Source organism: Theobroma cacao, chromosome 1 (assembly GCF_053813885.1).
Source record: "Theobroma cacao isolate CCN51 chromosome 1, ASM5381388v1, whole genome shotgun sequence".
In the NCBI taxonomy this organism is placed as follows: domain Eukaryota; kingdom Viridiplantae; phylum Streptophyta; class Magnoliopsida; order Malvales; family Malvaceae; genus Theobroma; species Theobroma cacao.
Genome location: NC_142639.1, coordinates 11,818,859 through 11,835,273, shown reverse-complemented (window position 1 = coordinate 11,835,273; position 16,415 = coordinate 11,818,859). Strand labels below are relative to the sequence as shown.

At 32.5% G+C, this 16,415-nt stretch overlaps 2 protein-coding genes, 1 long non-coding RNA gene and 1 other non-coding gene across 6 annotated transcripts; 1 reads left to right on the top strand and 3 right to left on the bottom strand.

Annotated features, from left to right (window-relative positions):
- Positions 1 to 58: 58 nt before the first annotated feature.
- Positions 59 to 2,899, top strand: LOC18612325 (zinc transporter 1-like). Of its 2 annotated transcripts, XM_018120234.2 has the most exons (4): positions 59 to 782; positions 992 to 1,141; positions 1,881 to 2,174; positions 2,764 to 2,899. In XM_018120234.2, the coding sequence occupies exons 1-4, from the start codon at positions 171 to 173 to the stop codon at positions 2,809 to 2,811; spliced, it is 1,104 nt and encodes a 367-aa protein (XP_017975723.2). In that variant the 5' UTR covers positions 59 to 170; the 3' UTR covers positions 2,812 to 2,899. The 2 variants fall into 2 exon arrangements, with proteins under 2 accessions (XP_017975723.2, XP_007049130.3); XM_007049068.3 differs by lacking the exon at positions 2,764 to 2,899 and having other exon boundaries at positions 1,881 to 2,268.
- Positions 2,900 to 4,257: 1,358 nt separating this feature from the next.
- Positions 4,258 to 5,961, bottom strand: LOC18612324 (anthocyanidin 3-O-glucosyltransferase 6-like). Its single transcript, XM_018116450.2, has one exon. The coding sequence runs from the start codon at positions 5,817 to 5,819 to the stop codon at positions 4,392 to 4,394; it is 1,428 nt and encodes a 475-aa protein (XP_017971939.2). The 5' UTR covers positions 5,820 to 5,961; the 3' UTR covers positions 4,258 to 4,391.
- A 1,110-nt stretch (positions 5,962 to 7,071) lies between these two features.
- LOC148764533 (uncharacterized) lies at positions 7,072 to 10,155 on the bottom strand. 2 transcript variants are annotated; one of them, XR_016024673.1, is made up of 4 exons: positions 9,787 to 10,155; positions 9,042 to 9,706; positions 8,787 to 8,886; positions 7,072 to 7,304 (listed from the first exon to the last, which is right to left on the bottom strand). It is a non-coding gene; the product is annotated as an uncharacterized LOC148764533 (long non-coding RNA). The 2 variants fall into 2 exon arrangements; XR_016024672.1 differs by having other exon boundaries at positions 8,787 to 8,891; positions 9,787 to 10,154.
- A 1,807-nt stretch (positions 10,156 to 11,962) lies between these two features.
- On the bottom strand, positions 11,963 to 12,055 carry LOC148764532 (small nucleolar RNA snoR8a). Its single transcript, XR_016024350.1, has one exon. It is a non-coding gene; the product is annotated as a small nucleolar RNA snoR8a (small nucleolar RNA).
- Between the last annotated feature and the right edge of the window lie 4,360 nt (positions 12,056 to 16,415).

The following is a 16,415-nucleotide window of genomic DNA, read 5'->3' as shown; positions in this document are numbered from 1 at the left end:
CAATTTAAATGCCACAGAGGGTTTATTCTTCACTATGAGTTGACCATATCTTCCCTGCCTCTCATCAATTCATTAGACTTTTGCCTAGTTCTTGTACATAAATTACACTTCCTTATTCACTCTCTCTTCAAAACTTTCTTTTACTTAAGATTTTGTTGTCAGTTCCAGCCATGATCAACTTTAAGCAAACCCAGCTCTTGACATTCCTTTGTTTTCTTCTCATCCTACTCCCTTCCACAGCACGAGGGGAGTGTACTTGTGAACCTGAAGATGAAGATCGCAATAAGCCTCTAGCGCTCAAATACAAGATGGCTGCTATAGCTTCGATTCTTGTTGCTGGAGCAATAGGAGTTTGCTTTCCCCTGCTTGGAAAAACTATCAACGCTTTACGTCCCGAGAAGAATTTATTCTTCACAATCAAAGCCTTTGCAGCCGGTGTGATATTGTCGACAGGATTTATCCACGTTCTTCCTGATGCTACTGGGAGCTTGACATCTCCTTGCCTCGATGAAAATCCTTGGGGGAAGTTTCCGTTCGCTGGATTGGTGGCTATGACTTCTGCGATTGCTACATTGATGGTTGATGTATTTGCTACTTCTCATTATACCAAGTCTCACTTTAATAAGACCCAACACATTAACGGCGATGAAGAGAAAACTGGGGAGCATGAAAATCACGTACATGTTCATACTCACGCAACTCATGGCCATGCTCATGGCTCTGTTTCTTTGGTTGATCGCTCCGGTTCATCTGAGCTTCTTCGACATCGAGTAGTGTCTCAGGTAATTTTTGTATAAACTAACAATGACGAAGCTTTGCCTTTTTAAATAATCATATTGGAGGAAATTGGTGGAAGTAATTTTAAATTTTTTTCTTTGGCTTAAGCCTTAAGAAATGAATAATCATCAAACTGATATTTGATCAAATTTCAATATATAGAAATTAATCTGAGATTATTAGTACTAATTTTGATAATATATATGTTTTGTAGGTTTTGGAGTTGGGAATTGTGGTGCACTCTGCGATAGTAGGGACATCTTTGGGTGCTTCTGAAAGTCCAAAGACTATAAAGCCTTTGGTGGCTGCACTGACCTTTCACCAGTTCTTTGAGGGTATGGGACTTGGTGGATGTATTTCACAGGCAATATATCTTAATCCTACGTTTTAAGATTTGAAGGGAACCTTAGTCAATTTCTATCAAACTTTGTTGTACATGATTGATGATGATTTACTAAAACAGTAGGATTTCGTAGTTATCAAGCGGTCAAATTCATATTTGGTTTTTCTAACTCTTCTTCCTTGGGTCTCTTTCCGTAAAAAAGTGAATTGCAGCCTCCCTTACCTAATTTTTGGGGCAGTATTTATTATTCTAAGTGATAATCAAATAGTTTGCTGGAACACTTTCAATCAAATTGTTCTGTTGCTTCTTTTGTAAATGAATGACCCGTCACATGTTGGAGAGTGTATAGGGTTTTTGATCAGTTCTGTATAGATGATAGGATCACAGGAGCATACGGTTGCCATGAGATGTGGATAAGAATGGAATAGGGTTCTCCTGATCTCACAGGCAACCTGATGTGGCAGTGCTTCTGTCATGCCACTGCAGGTCCAGTGTCTGTTACAATTACCATGAAATGGTAGTTTTTTGCAAAGCTGCTATTTAATTATGAAATGAAAATGCCCTTCAAAAACAAAATAGAAGCTTATTTTGAATGGAGCACAAGGCATTGAATCAACCCTGAGGTGTTTATTCTTTCTTTCTTGTGTGTCTATGATGCATATTTTAAGTTGCTGAATTAATTTTCATGGTGTTAATTATGTAAGTAGACAAAATGATAGGTGTATGAGTTTGTTTTAATTACTCTGTAATGTTTTTGTAGGCACAATTCAAGTCTCGGGCTGTTGCAATCATGGCACTCTTTTTCTCTCTTACAACCCCAGTTGGCATTGCCATAGGAATAGGGATATCAAATATATACGATGAGAGTAGCCCAACAGCTCTTATTGTTGAAGGGATCTTCAACGCGGCGTCAGCTGGGATCTTAATATATATGGCGCTGGTCGATCTTCTTGCTGCAGATTTCATGAACCCAAAATTGCAAAACAATGGAATACTTCAAGCAGGAGCAAGTGTTGCTCTTCTTCTTGGGGCTGGTCTTATGTCTCTCCTGGCTGTATGGGCTTAAAGCTGTGATATGCAAATTCTCCTTTTTGTTTCTTTTAATTTCAATTTTTCCTTAATAAAGTTCAATCAATCACAAAGTCAAATGGTATATATATCATGACATGAATTTTTTTATACAAGTTTGCCCAAGACATTTTGCTCAAAACACACAGTTGCATCTCATCTTTTTGCATATAAAGTTGTACTTAAATTACAAAGCTGACAAATTTATTAAAGGAGTTACAAAATTTACAAGCAGAGGAAGTACCTTAGCTATCATCATTATCATAGGATAATGACAATGGCGGGTTCAATATTTTGTACTACTAAGCAAAATTGCATATAAGAATTATTGTTTGAATCTGGTGAAAAAGAAAAAGGGTATGTATAATAAGAACACAAGGAAAAATGTTGGTAGATGTCTAAGGGATGAGATTAGATACTAAATATTGATAGGTTAACATTTTAATTGTTATTAAAATAAAAAAACCGATTATATATGTTAAATTTTCCAATTTAAAGTTGGCTTTGACTTTGAATCTAATTCTTAATGAATGTTATGTTGACATCCTTTCAACATTGCTTATATATATTGACAGATTAAGTCATTAACTTCCCTTATTCATGAGCTACCAAAAACGGAATGAAAGTCCAAAGACCATAAAGCCTTGGGTTGCTGCACTGACCTTTCATCAGTTCTTTGAGGGCATGTGGCTTAGTGGATGCATTTCGCAGGTAATATGTTAGTCCCATTAAGTGCAAAATTTTCTGTTATGTGATAGACCTTCTATACACATGAATGCCACTTTCCAAAAATATTACCAGCATGTAAAAAGTTCAATTCCAAACAGCTTTGTTGCACTTAAGCAATTAAAATGCGATTGACCTTTTTCTAAAGCTGCACCACTACAAGCTAATTTATAGTTCTCAAACTGTCAAGGGTAAAGTCATCATAGCTTTCAGGGGCTTATGACTTTCCTCTTAATCTTAAATGCACCTCTTCATCTGCGGGTCTGTGAGTAGTTTGCAGCATTAAAAAGGCTAACAACTTGCTACTTTCCTTTAATTCTAATTCGGAGCGCAGAAGGAAATCTCATGCGCTGCATAAGCTAATTACTTGTTCATCTGAGTTGTATGGTCCTGTTAAACGGTGATAAAATGGGTTGGTGGAAGCACTTTGGATAGAAGCTAATTACTCAATTGTCAAGGGTTTTGGTGTTTTTCTAGGTTGTCTCCGGGATTTCAATTCACATAATCAAGTTTAATAGTAGTATTGAGTATGAATTCATGGATTATTGGTGTTGTAGGCACAATTGGAGTGTGGGGCAGTTGCAGTGATGGCACTCTTTTTCTGTCTGACAACTCCATGCCAGTTGGAATTGCTATCGGAGTAAGGATATCAAACACATAGAATCAGAGCTTATTGGTGAAGGATCAACGGGGCATCAGCTGGGATCTTGATATATATGGCGCTCGTCGATCTTTTTGCTGCTGAGTTCATGAATCCAAAGCTCTCCTAGCTGTTTGGGCTCAACTGGCCTCCTACTTTTCTTTTTTTTTTTTGGGCCTCTGCTGAAGTTTAGGTAGAATATCAAATGAGTTAAATACATCATATCATGTTCTCTCTTTTCTAATTCTAAGGAAGATTCAACCACTCAAGAAAGAATGACAATATTTTAACGATTTTAGAATTAGAAAAAGAGCAACACAAGTTTAAACCCAAACAGCCAAGAGAGACATAAGACCAGCTCCAAGAAGAGATACGTTAGCTCCTATTCCAAGCATTCCGGTGTGCTGTACATAATTCAAATTTCTATTCATTTATTTGTCAAATTTATCAGTATAGGAACAAATCATGCATAGATGATATTTGTATGGATTTTAAACTATCAAACTTAAAACCAAAAATAGATTAATAGAAAAGAAAAGTTAAATGTGACTCAAAATATTTAATGGCAGATAATTTCATATTTACCTCTAGTTTTAATCCTTATGCATTGGGATGGTTATTTTTTTCATGGAAATGAACAAAGGAAAATTTTCATAAGAAAAAAAAATTCGTGCAAAAGAGAAAAAAAGTAATTAGAAGTTGATTACGATGATTCAATTTATAAAATCTATAGTCATCTTAAACTTAAGTTTTGTGACTGATTAAATAATTTATTTTTTAAAACAAGTGACACCGTAATTACAAATAGCAAAGTATTAATTGTTATATTTCTAAACTTTATGGCATATTGCGAATTACGTCGTCGATGAAACGACATAACGTGGAGTGTGAAGATCCACCCTCCATCAAAGCCTTCCTACTTTGTTTACTCATTTCCTTTGCTCTGTTCCTAACATCGCTATCCTGCTCCATCAAACACTTGATTCCTCTCTCTATATTCTCAGCACTCACAATTTCTACTGTCGCATCAGTCCACGTAATCTCCACCCCTAATCCCAGCTCCATCACCATTTGAAACGCATTCAGCTGTTGCTCTGCGTAAAGAGGCCACGTGGCCATTGGTACTCCGAACCATATGCTCTCCAGCGTAGAATTCCACCCGCAGTGAGACACAAACCCTCCAATCGCAGGGTGGCCCAAGATCGCCACTTGCGGGGCCCATCCAATGATCTTACCAATCGTGGCCGTTCGTTTTGAGAACCCTTCAGGCAACACCTCTTCCACGTTCTCGTAATCAGTTGAGCTTAACATCATAACTTCGACAGGGGGTTGGCGTAGGGACCACAAAAATCGGTGTCCACTTTGCTCTAGTGCGCGGGCAATCTCTTTCACCTGATCCCCACCAAAGCTCCCCATGCTCCCGAAGCAGAGAAACACGACAGATGAAAGAGGTTGTTCATCAAGCCATTTCATGATATTAGAATTCTGATGGACCCTACTTTCACTCTTGAGATTCAAAATTGGTCCCACAGGAAAAACAGCCGGGTATTCACCATTAGAAAAGGAGTCGACCGCATGGGATTCAAGCTCCAAAAATGAATTTACCATGATACCCTTGACCTCCCTAAGCTCCCTTGCCACATCGAGGAGCACAATCAAAGTTTCGAGCTTGAACATTAGTGGGGGAAAGAATTTAGCAGCAATTGGGTTGACATAGGAGGGTATGGTGAACTCAGCGTCCGAGCCTTTTAACTTGGTGATGTCAACGTTTTGCTCATCACGAAGAGCTTGCATATAAAATTGGAAGCCAAGAAAAGCTGCACTCGAGGTGTAAAAAATATAGCTAGCAACACCAAATTCGTTAGCCAAATCTACCAAAGCAGTAAAAAACATGTCGAGAACGAACCCGACGAGTCGAGGTGAGTTTGGTACAGAGTTGGAGTACTGAACTATTTTGGCAATAGCCTCTTTTATGTGGGGCCTCTGGATTTGTATTATAGTGGTCATGAACTTGTTGGGAGGAATACCTTTTTGGGCTTCATCTTGAGGGAGGTTGATTAATATGATGCGAGTGGAGATGGTAACAGTATCAGCAATAAGAGAGTCGATGTAGGCTGTTAAATTTGGGTCGTAAGGTGTCTTGATGATGAGGACGGTGATGGAGAGATTGGAATTGAGATCCACCAAAAGCTTAGCCAATTCCACTGTAGATACCAAATGGCCCATTCCAGGCATTGGGACGAATACTAGCTCTGCCTTCTTCATTGTTTGCACAAAAAGTTATGTAAAAGCGATGATGAGATAAATATGGTCCTCTTGGTTTTTGGTTGAATGTAGTTTTGAAGGCAACAAATATAAGAGTGGTAGACTGTGATGTCATTTCTTTGCTGGGTTAAATGGATGTGGGATTTGCACGTTATCCATCCATTCTTGTAGTTTAGATAAGCCTTGGAAGTTGGAAGTGTGAGACTTTTCAAGACTTAACCCATAAGTAAAAAGGAATCCTTTTTAGTGGGGAACTGGAGGCTAAAGTCAATGCTAGTCTAAATAGGAGATTGTTTGTCTTCCAGTTTGCATTTTCTATTATTATGGCAACTTGTTTATTACTCCAAAGAATTAAAGTGGGATAGCTAAACTTTTAAAAAATTGAAAAACGAAATCCCCTATTATCAGTGACGTCAAGTTGAAATTACAAAATTTAAACTTAAGCTTTGATTGCAAACGTAAAACTTGTTATGGCACAATAGTATAGGTATAGTCATTGAAGAAGGTGGCCTTTGGGGTAAATAACTAGATGCATGCGGTACTTCTGCATTTTGAACAAATTTATATAGAGAAAAAGCTATCAAATAGGAAACACTTCTTTACCCAATGAAAACTAGTAAGAAAAAGAAAACAAAACATGCCTTTCCTGCGCATTACTTTCCCTAACAAATGATTTGTAATCCGACCATAATAACAATAAAAAGACATGCTCTTAGATCTAGTGTTTAAACGTTTTAACTATGTATATTAGTTCAAGTTACTCCATTCATAATAAATTTTTACCAAGTATATATTCAATCTTTAGTCAACTTCCACAATGTCCACCTACACTTATTTTCATTATTGCGTAAAAAGAAATCAATTTCAAAATTATTATTGCAAATTCATATTTCAAAGGAAGTGTTAATTATTTTGAATGTGGTGTTCTGTGTCCCCACCGTAGAAAACGGAGAAAGAGCCACCAATGGAAGGATAGGAATCCGTAACCATTAAAAGTCCTTGGGACTTTGGCTCAACTTGCCATGTTTTCCATTGTATACGCAAAACGTGATGTGATATCAATATAATGATGTGACAAGTGTCATATGGTACTAATGTTGCAAGGACCTCTCCCCGGTCGTTGCCGGCATCCAAGACTTTCGAAAAAGACTTGCCAAGTCTCGAACAAGCCTGTCTAGAATTTGCTCGTTAATCCACTACATTCAATCATCATATAATATTGATACTTTCATATACTAAATTGAACCATAAATATAAAAATCAATACAAACTTTTTCCTTTTATTCGTAAGTATATGCATTAAAATCTATAATCTCCAAATTAATGCTTATATAAAAATTTAGAATTCGTTTACAACTTACTAAATAAAATGCTACGACTTGACCTCTAACAGCGGAGCCACTTGAAATAAATTGCTAGGAGATGCCTTTACCTATTCACGATGGACGGAACGCGTCACTGACTACACGCTAGGCTGATCTCTATCTGCAAAAGGGAAAATGAAGGAGTGTGAGTCTCATAGACTTAGTGATAATCATCGACTCAGAGAGTAAAACGTAGATGGACAACAAGCAAACGGCAGATCAGTTGAATATAAAAATGCAAGATTATAAAAACAACTCGTTTCAAACGAGGGTTTGTGTCTTATATAAAAATCAAGAATTTCTTATAAAGTATAAATACTCGAGGTAATAAAATTTTTCACATCAAAATATATTAATAATCATTTTCAAATCAAATCAATAAAATTTAGCAAGCTCCCGCAAAACCAAATAATATTTAAAATCATGCCCAAATCATAACTCGTCTCATATGTGAGGAATTACAGATTCATTTCACAGATAAACAAATAAGGGAGTTGCGAAAAACCGTTTAATTCCTTTTTCACTATGTAGAGAAATATAATTCATAATATTAAAACTTATTTCAACTCATATAAAACCATTACATTTTTGTCAAAAATAAACAACATGGCTTATGACTTTCTTAAAAACCTGGCTTGTGCCAAAATCATTCTCATACTCGGTTGTCAGGGATATCTTGGCCTGGGGCTATCCCAACCGAATCCGCCAAAACTGTTAAAAAGTTATGTACGCATAAATTATATTTTATTTTGAAAACATAGCCGTTCCTTGGCGTTGGCTGAGTTCTCCTTCACGTGGTGGTTTGGCGTGAAGTGAACTCTAAAGTTGTACCTCGGGAGTTACCTTACACGCCTCTCCAACCAAGGTAAGAATATACTTGGATTCTGTGCCCCTCAAAAAGGCTGGTTCACAGAACCCGCCCACTGCAGCAAGCTAAACCCACCATACAATAAAATTTGCAATAGCATGACATGACAATTATTTTACAACCCAGCCTATCAAGGCAAACAACAGTTTATACATTTTTAACACATATACCAATCCAGCCAATCATGCCCACATTATCATAAGCCATTCGATTCAAAATACAATTTATAACACAACAAGTAGCAGTTTCCAATTACTCTTGAATTTCTTGGTTAAAATGAAATCACCTTTTAAAAGAATTCAAATTTGTTCTTCAAGAGGATATTTTAAATCTTTCTCAAAATATCGATCCCCACATCACGTTAAAACTCTCTTTTCGTAAAATGTTCATTGTAAATATTTGCATGATATTTTGTATTAAAATAGCATGGTGAATATGTAATAAATTTCATGAATGCACACCACACAAACAATAAGGTACAATTTCCTTTGATGTAAATCTTTTCGAAAAGCTTGTTACCCGGTTTAAAACACTTTACGTCTAATATATATATATATTCCAAATGATTTCTAAAAATAACTTACACCCACAATTCCTTAAAATTCTATCAACGCATGCTTTTTATAAATTTTGCACTTCACATAAAAAATACGTACATGTATATATATATATATATATATATATATATATATATATATATATACGAAATTTTTAAAATTGACACTCTTTACTCACCTCATAATAGTAGGATATTACTTTACTATTGATTCGCATGTGTATATAATTATTTCTATTTGTCGATCACATACTTCGTTCGGCACGCCTCCACGATAAACTTTCCTAGCAACAATTTAAACTCAGTATACTTAATCACACACTTGTATGAGTAGCAGCTTAATTAAAAATTTCTTAAGCAACTTGCATATTTTTCATCCAAAATATGCACAATATTAAATTACCCATAAACCTTAAAATATAACATTAACTTACCATTTGGCATTTTTCATTTCTTTATGACCTTTGGGCCTTTTTCATTTCTTTATGACCTTTGGGCCTTCTCCATGGGCTTCTCCATTTTTCTTATTTGGGCTAAGCCCATTTATTTTTATTTCCTATTGGGCCATGCCCACTTATTTTCTATTGGGTCATGCCCATTTATTTTCTATTTCTTTTTCTTTTTCTTTCTTTTTCGCTCTTCCACGTTTCTTCTTTTTTTTCTTTTTTTTCTTTCTAGCCATCACTCCCTTCACCACCGTGGCTTCCTCTCTTCACCATCGTGGCTTTCTCTCTTCCTTTCCCCTTAAAATTGGTCACAAAAAGCCTCATTTTCTCACCCTTTTTGCTGTCATTTTCTGCTCTAAAATCAGCAGATTTTCAGCTCAAATTTCCAGCAACAAAACTTCTCAATTTTGGCAGCACAAAGCTGTCCAATTTTCCTACACAAACTACCAACAAACAACTCCAATTTTTTTGTACAAATTGGCAGTAAATAGCTCAAACTTTTTTGCACAAATTGATAGCAAACAGCTCAAATTTTTTTGCACAAATTGGCAGCAAACAGTTTAAATTTTCAGCAGACAAGGTTGTCCTTCAATGGCAGCAAAAACCTCCAAGCATTTTCAGCAACAAATTCACACAATTTCAGTAGCAAAAATCTTGAATTTTCAACACCAAAATCAGCCATAAAAATCTCAAAAATTCCAGCAATTAACCTAAAAAAAATTAACTTTCTTACCTCAAAATTTTCAGCTTTTTTTTTCTTCCTCCAAAAATTACAGCAAAAAGCTCTCTTTTTCCTTCCTCAAAATGCAGCAAAACCGTTCTCTTTTCTCTTCCTCTCCCACGGTTCTTTCTTTCCCTTTTTCTCTTCATTTCTTTCTTCCTCTCCCACTCTCAACCAACTTCCTTTCCTTTTTCTCTTTTATCATTTCTTTCATCTCACATGGTCGGCTCCACCATCATTCTACATTCTTCTATTTTGTTTCCTTTGTTTTTTTTTTCTTTTGTGTCTTTCTTCCTTTGATTTTTGTGTGGCTGGCCGTTCACCTTAGAATTCTTTGGTTTGACTTTTCAACATCTTTTCTTTACTTTCTTTATTCTTTTGTTCAGCTGACCCCCACCTTACATTTCTTCTTACTTTTTTCTTTTTATTTTCTTTTCATTACTTTGCTCCATCTCACTTGGCCGGCTACCCACTCCACTTGGTTCCAAATTTATGATAATTCCAAATGACTTTGACTTTTCTTCATTCCCATCCAAACCACATCATTCCCATCCTTTTTATTTCCTTATTATTTTATTATTTATTTGTTTTATTCTCTCCAAATAATGCAATTTACATGTAATTCCTCAACTTCATTTTATTTGATACACCTCCCTTAAATTTTCATATTTTAAAATTAATTCTTTCGACACGTGTAAAAATTCTAATTTCCTTCTATCTTCATTTTCTTACACGTGTATAATTAAAATATCGAGATTGCATTTCAACGCGGTATCACCATAATATTTAAATATTTACTTACCCTCGTTAGCTCGATTTAATAAAATCACGCTGACACAGTTATCGTCGTTTTCCGTCAAAAAAAATTTTTTACTTCTTCTCCCCCACTTAAATTAGTCATATTCCATTTTTCATGACTAATTCCGACAATATATAAAATTTTAATATTTTAATATTATTTTATTGAATAAAATATTATTTTATTTCAAAATTTTTCACTTGCCTTCTTTGGTCCCGAAACACATCATTACATCTCGGTTTACTTACGAATCATCCTTTAGCTTACTAATTCCTCTCCAACAAAAATATTATTATTTAATTGTTGTTTCTGCACGCGCGAAGTATTTTATTCTTGAACGTTCCTTTCATCCTTTGTCGCTCTTTAACACATCAATTCACATCAAACGATCATTCGTTTGATCAAGAAGGTCTTATTTGTGTCCAACGAGGGTGCGGGGTATTACAGATGTGATGATATAATAGTGTCACATGCATTAATATAATGACATGATAATATTGATGTGAAATTGACATGTTGACGTGTCAACGTCATATGACAATGTTGATGTGGCAGATTAAGAAAAAATTTTCAAAAAAAAATTTGTGTCATGTCATATGGATAAAATTGAACAAAAATCTATAATATAAGAACTAAATTGAATAAATTTGAAGTGTTTAAAGACTAAATTGAAAAAAATATTTAAAAAATACAAATCTTTAAATAGATGATACATATACTTATTAATAAGCCTAATGTTTAAGTGTAAAAAATTTATGATTTTAAGAAATATATATAAATATTTTTTTACTTAATCATTTGATTCCATAATAAGTATATCAATTTATCTATTTTATAAAAATTAAGTTTGAATTCTCTTTTTACAAAAAAAATTAATATTTTATCTTAAATATATATTTATAGAAAGACAGTATTGTCATTTACACAAACTTTAAAAATGCTTAGAATTAGGGTTTCATTTTCACAATTATAAAAAGACAATAGTTACACTTCTTCTTAGCCACCCCTTAGTCTTCTTCTCAATTCTTTGTTTTTTTCATTAGAAGTTTAATTCATCAATTAATTCTTATGAAATTCAACCAATGATGACAGACTTACATTTTTGGTTTCTGATTTAAATTTAAATTTACTCAAAATTTCTTATAAAATGATTTTATTTAAGTTCAAAAACATCAATCAAATTCTGCTAAATTTAAATTTAAATTATTAATTTGGATCTACAAAAAATTTATAAATATAAAATAAAATGGTACAAAATATTTACAATTATATTTAACACTATCAGCCATAAATGCAGTCTTTAATCTAAGAAATTTCAATCTCAAAAATATAACTTGAAATATTAAACAAAATAAAAACATAAAAAATAACAAAAAATTGAAAGGGTGGAGTAGCTCAAATTTTAAAAGTGTAATAAGAAGTTTGTCATGTCCAAATTAAGCAAGTCAAAACAAAGAATTATTTTATAATTATTGCTCCATATCTCCCTTTTTTCATTTTTTTTAAAAGAAAAAATAAAAAACAATAAAGCTCAAACACACATAAACGCTGTCATTAGAGAACTATTTGGTCCTTAAATTAAAAGAATTTAAGAAAAAAATTGAAATCAAAAACATAAATTCGTCATCAATGCCTTCATCTCGTAACAATTAATCAATGAATTAGACTGAGAAAAACAAAGAAACGAGAAGAAGATTAAAGGGTGGCCAAAGAGAAGAGTAGCTATTATTTTTTATAATTGCAAAAACGAAACCTTAATTTTAAGGGCTTTTAAGGTTTGTGTAAAATGACGATACTGTCTTTTTATAAGTATATATCCAAGATAAAATATTTAAATTTTTTTTTATAAAAAGGGAATTCAAACTTAATTTTTACAAAATAGATAAATTAATATACCTATTATGGGATCAAATGATCAAGTAAGAAAATATTTATATATTTCTTAACGCCATAAATCTTTCACACTTAAACATTTGGCTTATTAATAAGTATATATATCATCTACTTAAAGATTTGTATTTTTCAAATATTTTTTTCAATTTAGTCCCTAAACATTTCAATTTTGTTAATTTAATCCTCATGCTATAGATTTTTATTCAATTTAATCCCTATGATGTGACACAAATTTTTTTTCTTGATATGCCACATCAGCATTGCCATATAGCACCGACACATCATCATATCAGTGTCACATCATCATATTAGTGCCATGTGGGATCACCATGTCATCACATCGATGCCATATGGCATTGCCATGTCATCATGGTAGTACCATGTCAATGCCACATCAACATTAACGTCATCCCCTTTAACGACAAAATTGGATGTTGTTAGAAAGATCGACTAAATTAAAGCAATTTCCAAAATCTAAGGACTAAATTACTTCAATTTTGAGTATAAGGGCTAAATTGAACAAAATGCATAAATATAAGGACTTGGTGGGTATTTTGACCTTCACAAAATATAAAGTTATATAATAACTTTAAGATATAGAGTTTTTTGGACTTAATTTTAATAATAATTTAGCTTAATTCTTGTAGTAATGCATAAAAATTAATTAGGTTTTATCTAATTATTTTAAGTTAGTTAATTAAGTGAGTCAATTTAATCTTAGTTAAATTTGTGCTTAAATTGGTGTTAATGTACCTAAGATAAGTTATTATTGATTTATTTGTGCCTTTGTAGGTATTTATTGAAGGACTTTTAATGGAAGAAAAAGAGAAATTTTGAGGTGCAGACTTTTACTGCATGTATCTTAGTATTTCGACCATAATTCTCTCTATAGAATTTCAAATGAGGTGATTTGACCATTGAAAATCTAAGAGAAAAAGATACAACTTTCATGTTATCCACTTTGCCTAGTTCAACCAAAAAGGTAGTCAAAAACTTGGTCAAAGTTGATGCTCTGTAGCAGTCCTAAAAATAACCCGTGGCTCACGTAGTCTGATAAAGAAATCTTAGTTACAATTGACTTTTTTTCACCTAATTTGGCCTAATTTCAAAGCCCTATAAAAATAATATTTTGAAAAACTTTAGGAGGCACAAAACACCAAATTTAGAGCTGAGAATTAACTACAAAGTCATTGAAAAAAGTCTCATTGAAGTTGAGAAGAAATTAAGGGATTCAAGAAGATTTAGAGATCAAGATTACAATTCTTAGGTTTCTTTATCTTTTTGTTATTCTTTTATTTTCTTAATTTGGTTTCAATGTTTAAACTTAATTTGATGATGATGTGCGACTTTATGGAGAGCTAAATTATTTATCTCAAATTATGATTGAACCCAATACATAGTTTGAATTATTTATGTCTAAATTGACCTAGAAACCTAAGTTAAACCTTAACGAATGAGATTTAGGTAGACCTTGAATAAAATAACGTATGATTGAATACACTTAGTTGATTACGTGGTTTGATTTGCATATAGGGTAGACATACACCTTTAAGTCATATGTAGTCAGGATTAGAGCACGAACTTAATGAATATTTCTTCAATTTAATTTGCATAGACATAGAATAAGTTAATCAAGAAGATATTTTTATGAAAACATTAATAGAGACTTGTAAATAAATTAAGACTCTAGGTTAGTAACTTAATTCATTAAACGAAGTTAAGAGAGAGAGACACAACATTCAAATGAAATATTGAGAAATATCATAAACTTAGGTCTGGTAGTCAATCAAGTTTAATAAAATAATTTTGCTGAATAATTTTATATTAGTTTTAGTTTTTAAGTTTGCTAAATTTAATTTTTTTAATAATTTAATTTTTATTGTTTGGATAAAATTAGGATGTGTCAATTTTAGTACTTAACAATAGAAATTAAAACAATTCTCTACGAGAACGATACTCTACTTCATTATTATATTACTTATTTATGATACATGCACTTGCTTGAGAAATCAACAGCAAGTTTTTGGCGTTGTTGTCAAGGAATTGATTTTTAATTCTTTCTTGTTAATATTAATACCAATCATTCTTAATCTTAATTAAAACTTTTCTTTTCTTTAATTTTTCATGTACTTTTGATCATTGTATGCGAAGAACTCGAAATTTAGAAATAGTTCCTTTTGATCTAGAAATTGAAATGACTTTTCATAGACTTTAGAGGAAAAATCAACAAGTTTCTACTCCAAGTAAAACAATGGTTGATCAACAAGGGGAAGAGACCAAATCTTTGAGGGAATATATTGTCCCACTTATACAAGGTCTCCACTCTAGTATCCAAAGACCTACTATTCAAGTCAACAACTTTGAAATTAAATCAACAATCATTCAGATGATTTAAATTTCTGTTCAGTTTGGGAGTTTGTATAATGATAATCTTAATGTTCATATTGTAAATTTTCTAAAAATTTGTGACACATTCAATGCTAATGGTGTTATTAATGATACCATAAGGTTGAGGCTTTCCCCTTTTTCATTGAGAGATAAAAAAAAAAAGCTAGTTAAATTCGCTTCTTGCTAGTTCTATTAGTACTTTGGATGATTTGACTCAAAAATTCTTAGCAAAATTTTTTCCACCTACCAAGACAACAATGATATGAAATGATATCACTTCTCTCATGCAATTTGATTTTGAATCATTATATTAAGCTTGGAAGAGGTATAAGGATTTGTTAATTCCATAATCAGCAAAAATAATCATTGATATATATAATTTTTACCACGTATATATTCAATCTTTAGTAAACTTCCACAATGTCCATGTACATTTATTTTCATTATTGTATAAAAAGAAATTAATTTCGAAATTACTGTTCTAAATTCATATTTTAGAAGGAAGTATTAATAATTTTGAATAAGGTTTTTTGGGTTCCCACCATGGAAACGGAGAAAGTGTAGTACTCCGGCTCAAATGACATTTGAGCTAATGTATCTACATTGTATCAGAGTGTGACAAATAAGCATTTCAAGTTAATTAAAAATAATTGGATCCAAACCATAGTCTTATACTTAGGGTTTATTAGAATATAAGCTAGAATTAATATAAATAGCTCACTTAAGTTTAACAGTCACTTTTCATTTGGTTGAGAAAACAAATGTTTTAAAGTGAATTTTACAAAAATATATGTACGGTAAGATTTGGGAATTTTCAAGAACAAGTTTGGAAAATAAAAATTAAAGGTCATTGCTAAATTCACCATTACAAGGTAAGTAAAAAAAACTCTCTTTCTAAATAGCAGAAAAATACTTGATTGATTTAGAAAGATTTGGATAAAAATTGAGAAGGAAATCTACTAGAAGAATCGAGCTTCATATACTGTACCGTCACTTTAAGTCTGGTTCTATATTGATTTATGAAAGTTTTGCTATTTGAGTTGTATATGGTTCAAAAGCTACATGAGTTTACTTTCTGATGAACTAAATGGAAGTGGATTTTGAGTTTACTACGTAAAGATATGAATTTTTCTTTTGTAAAGAGAATGCAAATTGCCTAATAGCAACACCAGAGGCACTTTTGAAAGTGTTTTGCACTTTTCCTATAGTGAACTAAGTGTTACGATTTATATAGTTAGAAAGCTTATTAAGTATAGTTTCCAATGCATTAAACCAATCTCGATTTCAAGTTTCATAGCTTAAGATATAGTCATTTTAGTGAATGATGTGCAAGTTGTCCAAATTTCTGATTTAAAAGAATTTGGTTATGTTATATAATTTCAAGTGATAAATAGATTTTAGAGAATTAGATTACTGTTAATATGTTTAAATTATTATTATTATTAGGCTTTTGATTATTTTGAGAGGAAGTGAGTTTGTTAGAACGAAAGGAGGTAAGTATATCCTCACACACTTTACTTTCAAGGGAGGTAAGGTATATATATATTTTTTAAAAGAATTG

What these genes read in the sequence shown, in the direction of transcription:
- LOC18612325 (XM_018120234.2), top strand. Translation starts at nt 171, where the DNA reads ATGATCAACTTTAAGCAAACCCAGCTCTTGACATTCCTTTGTTTTCTT. An exon ending in GACATCGAGTAGTGTCTCAG is followed by an intron (nt 783 to 991) that starts GTAATTTTTGTA and finishes TATGTTTTGTAG; the next exon opens with GTTTTGGAGTTGGGAATTGT. An exon ending in GTCTTATGTCTCTCCTGGCT is followed by an intron (nt 2,175 to 2,763) that starts GTATGGGCTTAA and finishes ATATATTGACAG; the next exon opens with ATTAAGTCATTAACTTCCCT.
- LOC18612324 (XM_018116450.2), bottom strand. Translation starts at nt 5,819, where the DNA reads ATGAAGAAGGCAGAGCTAGTATTCGTCCCAATGCCTGGAATGGGCCAT.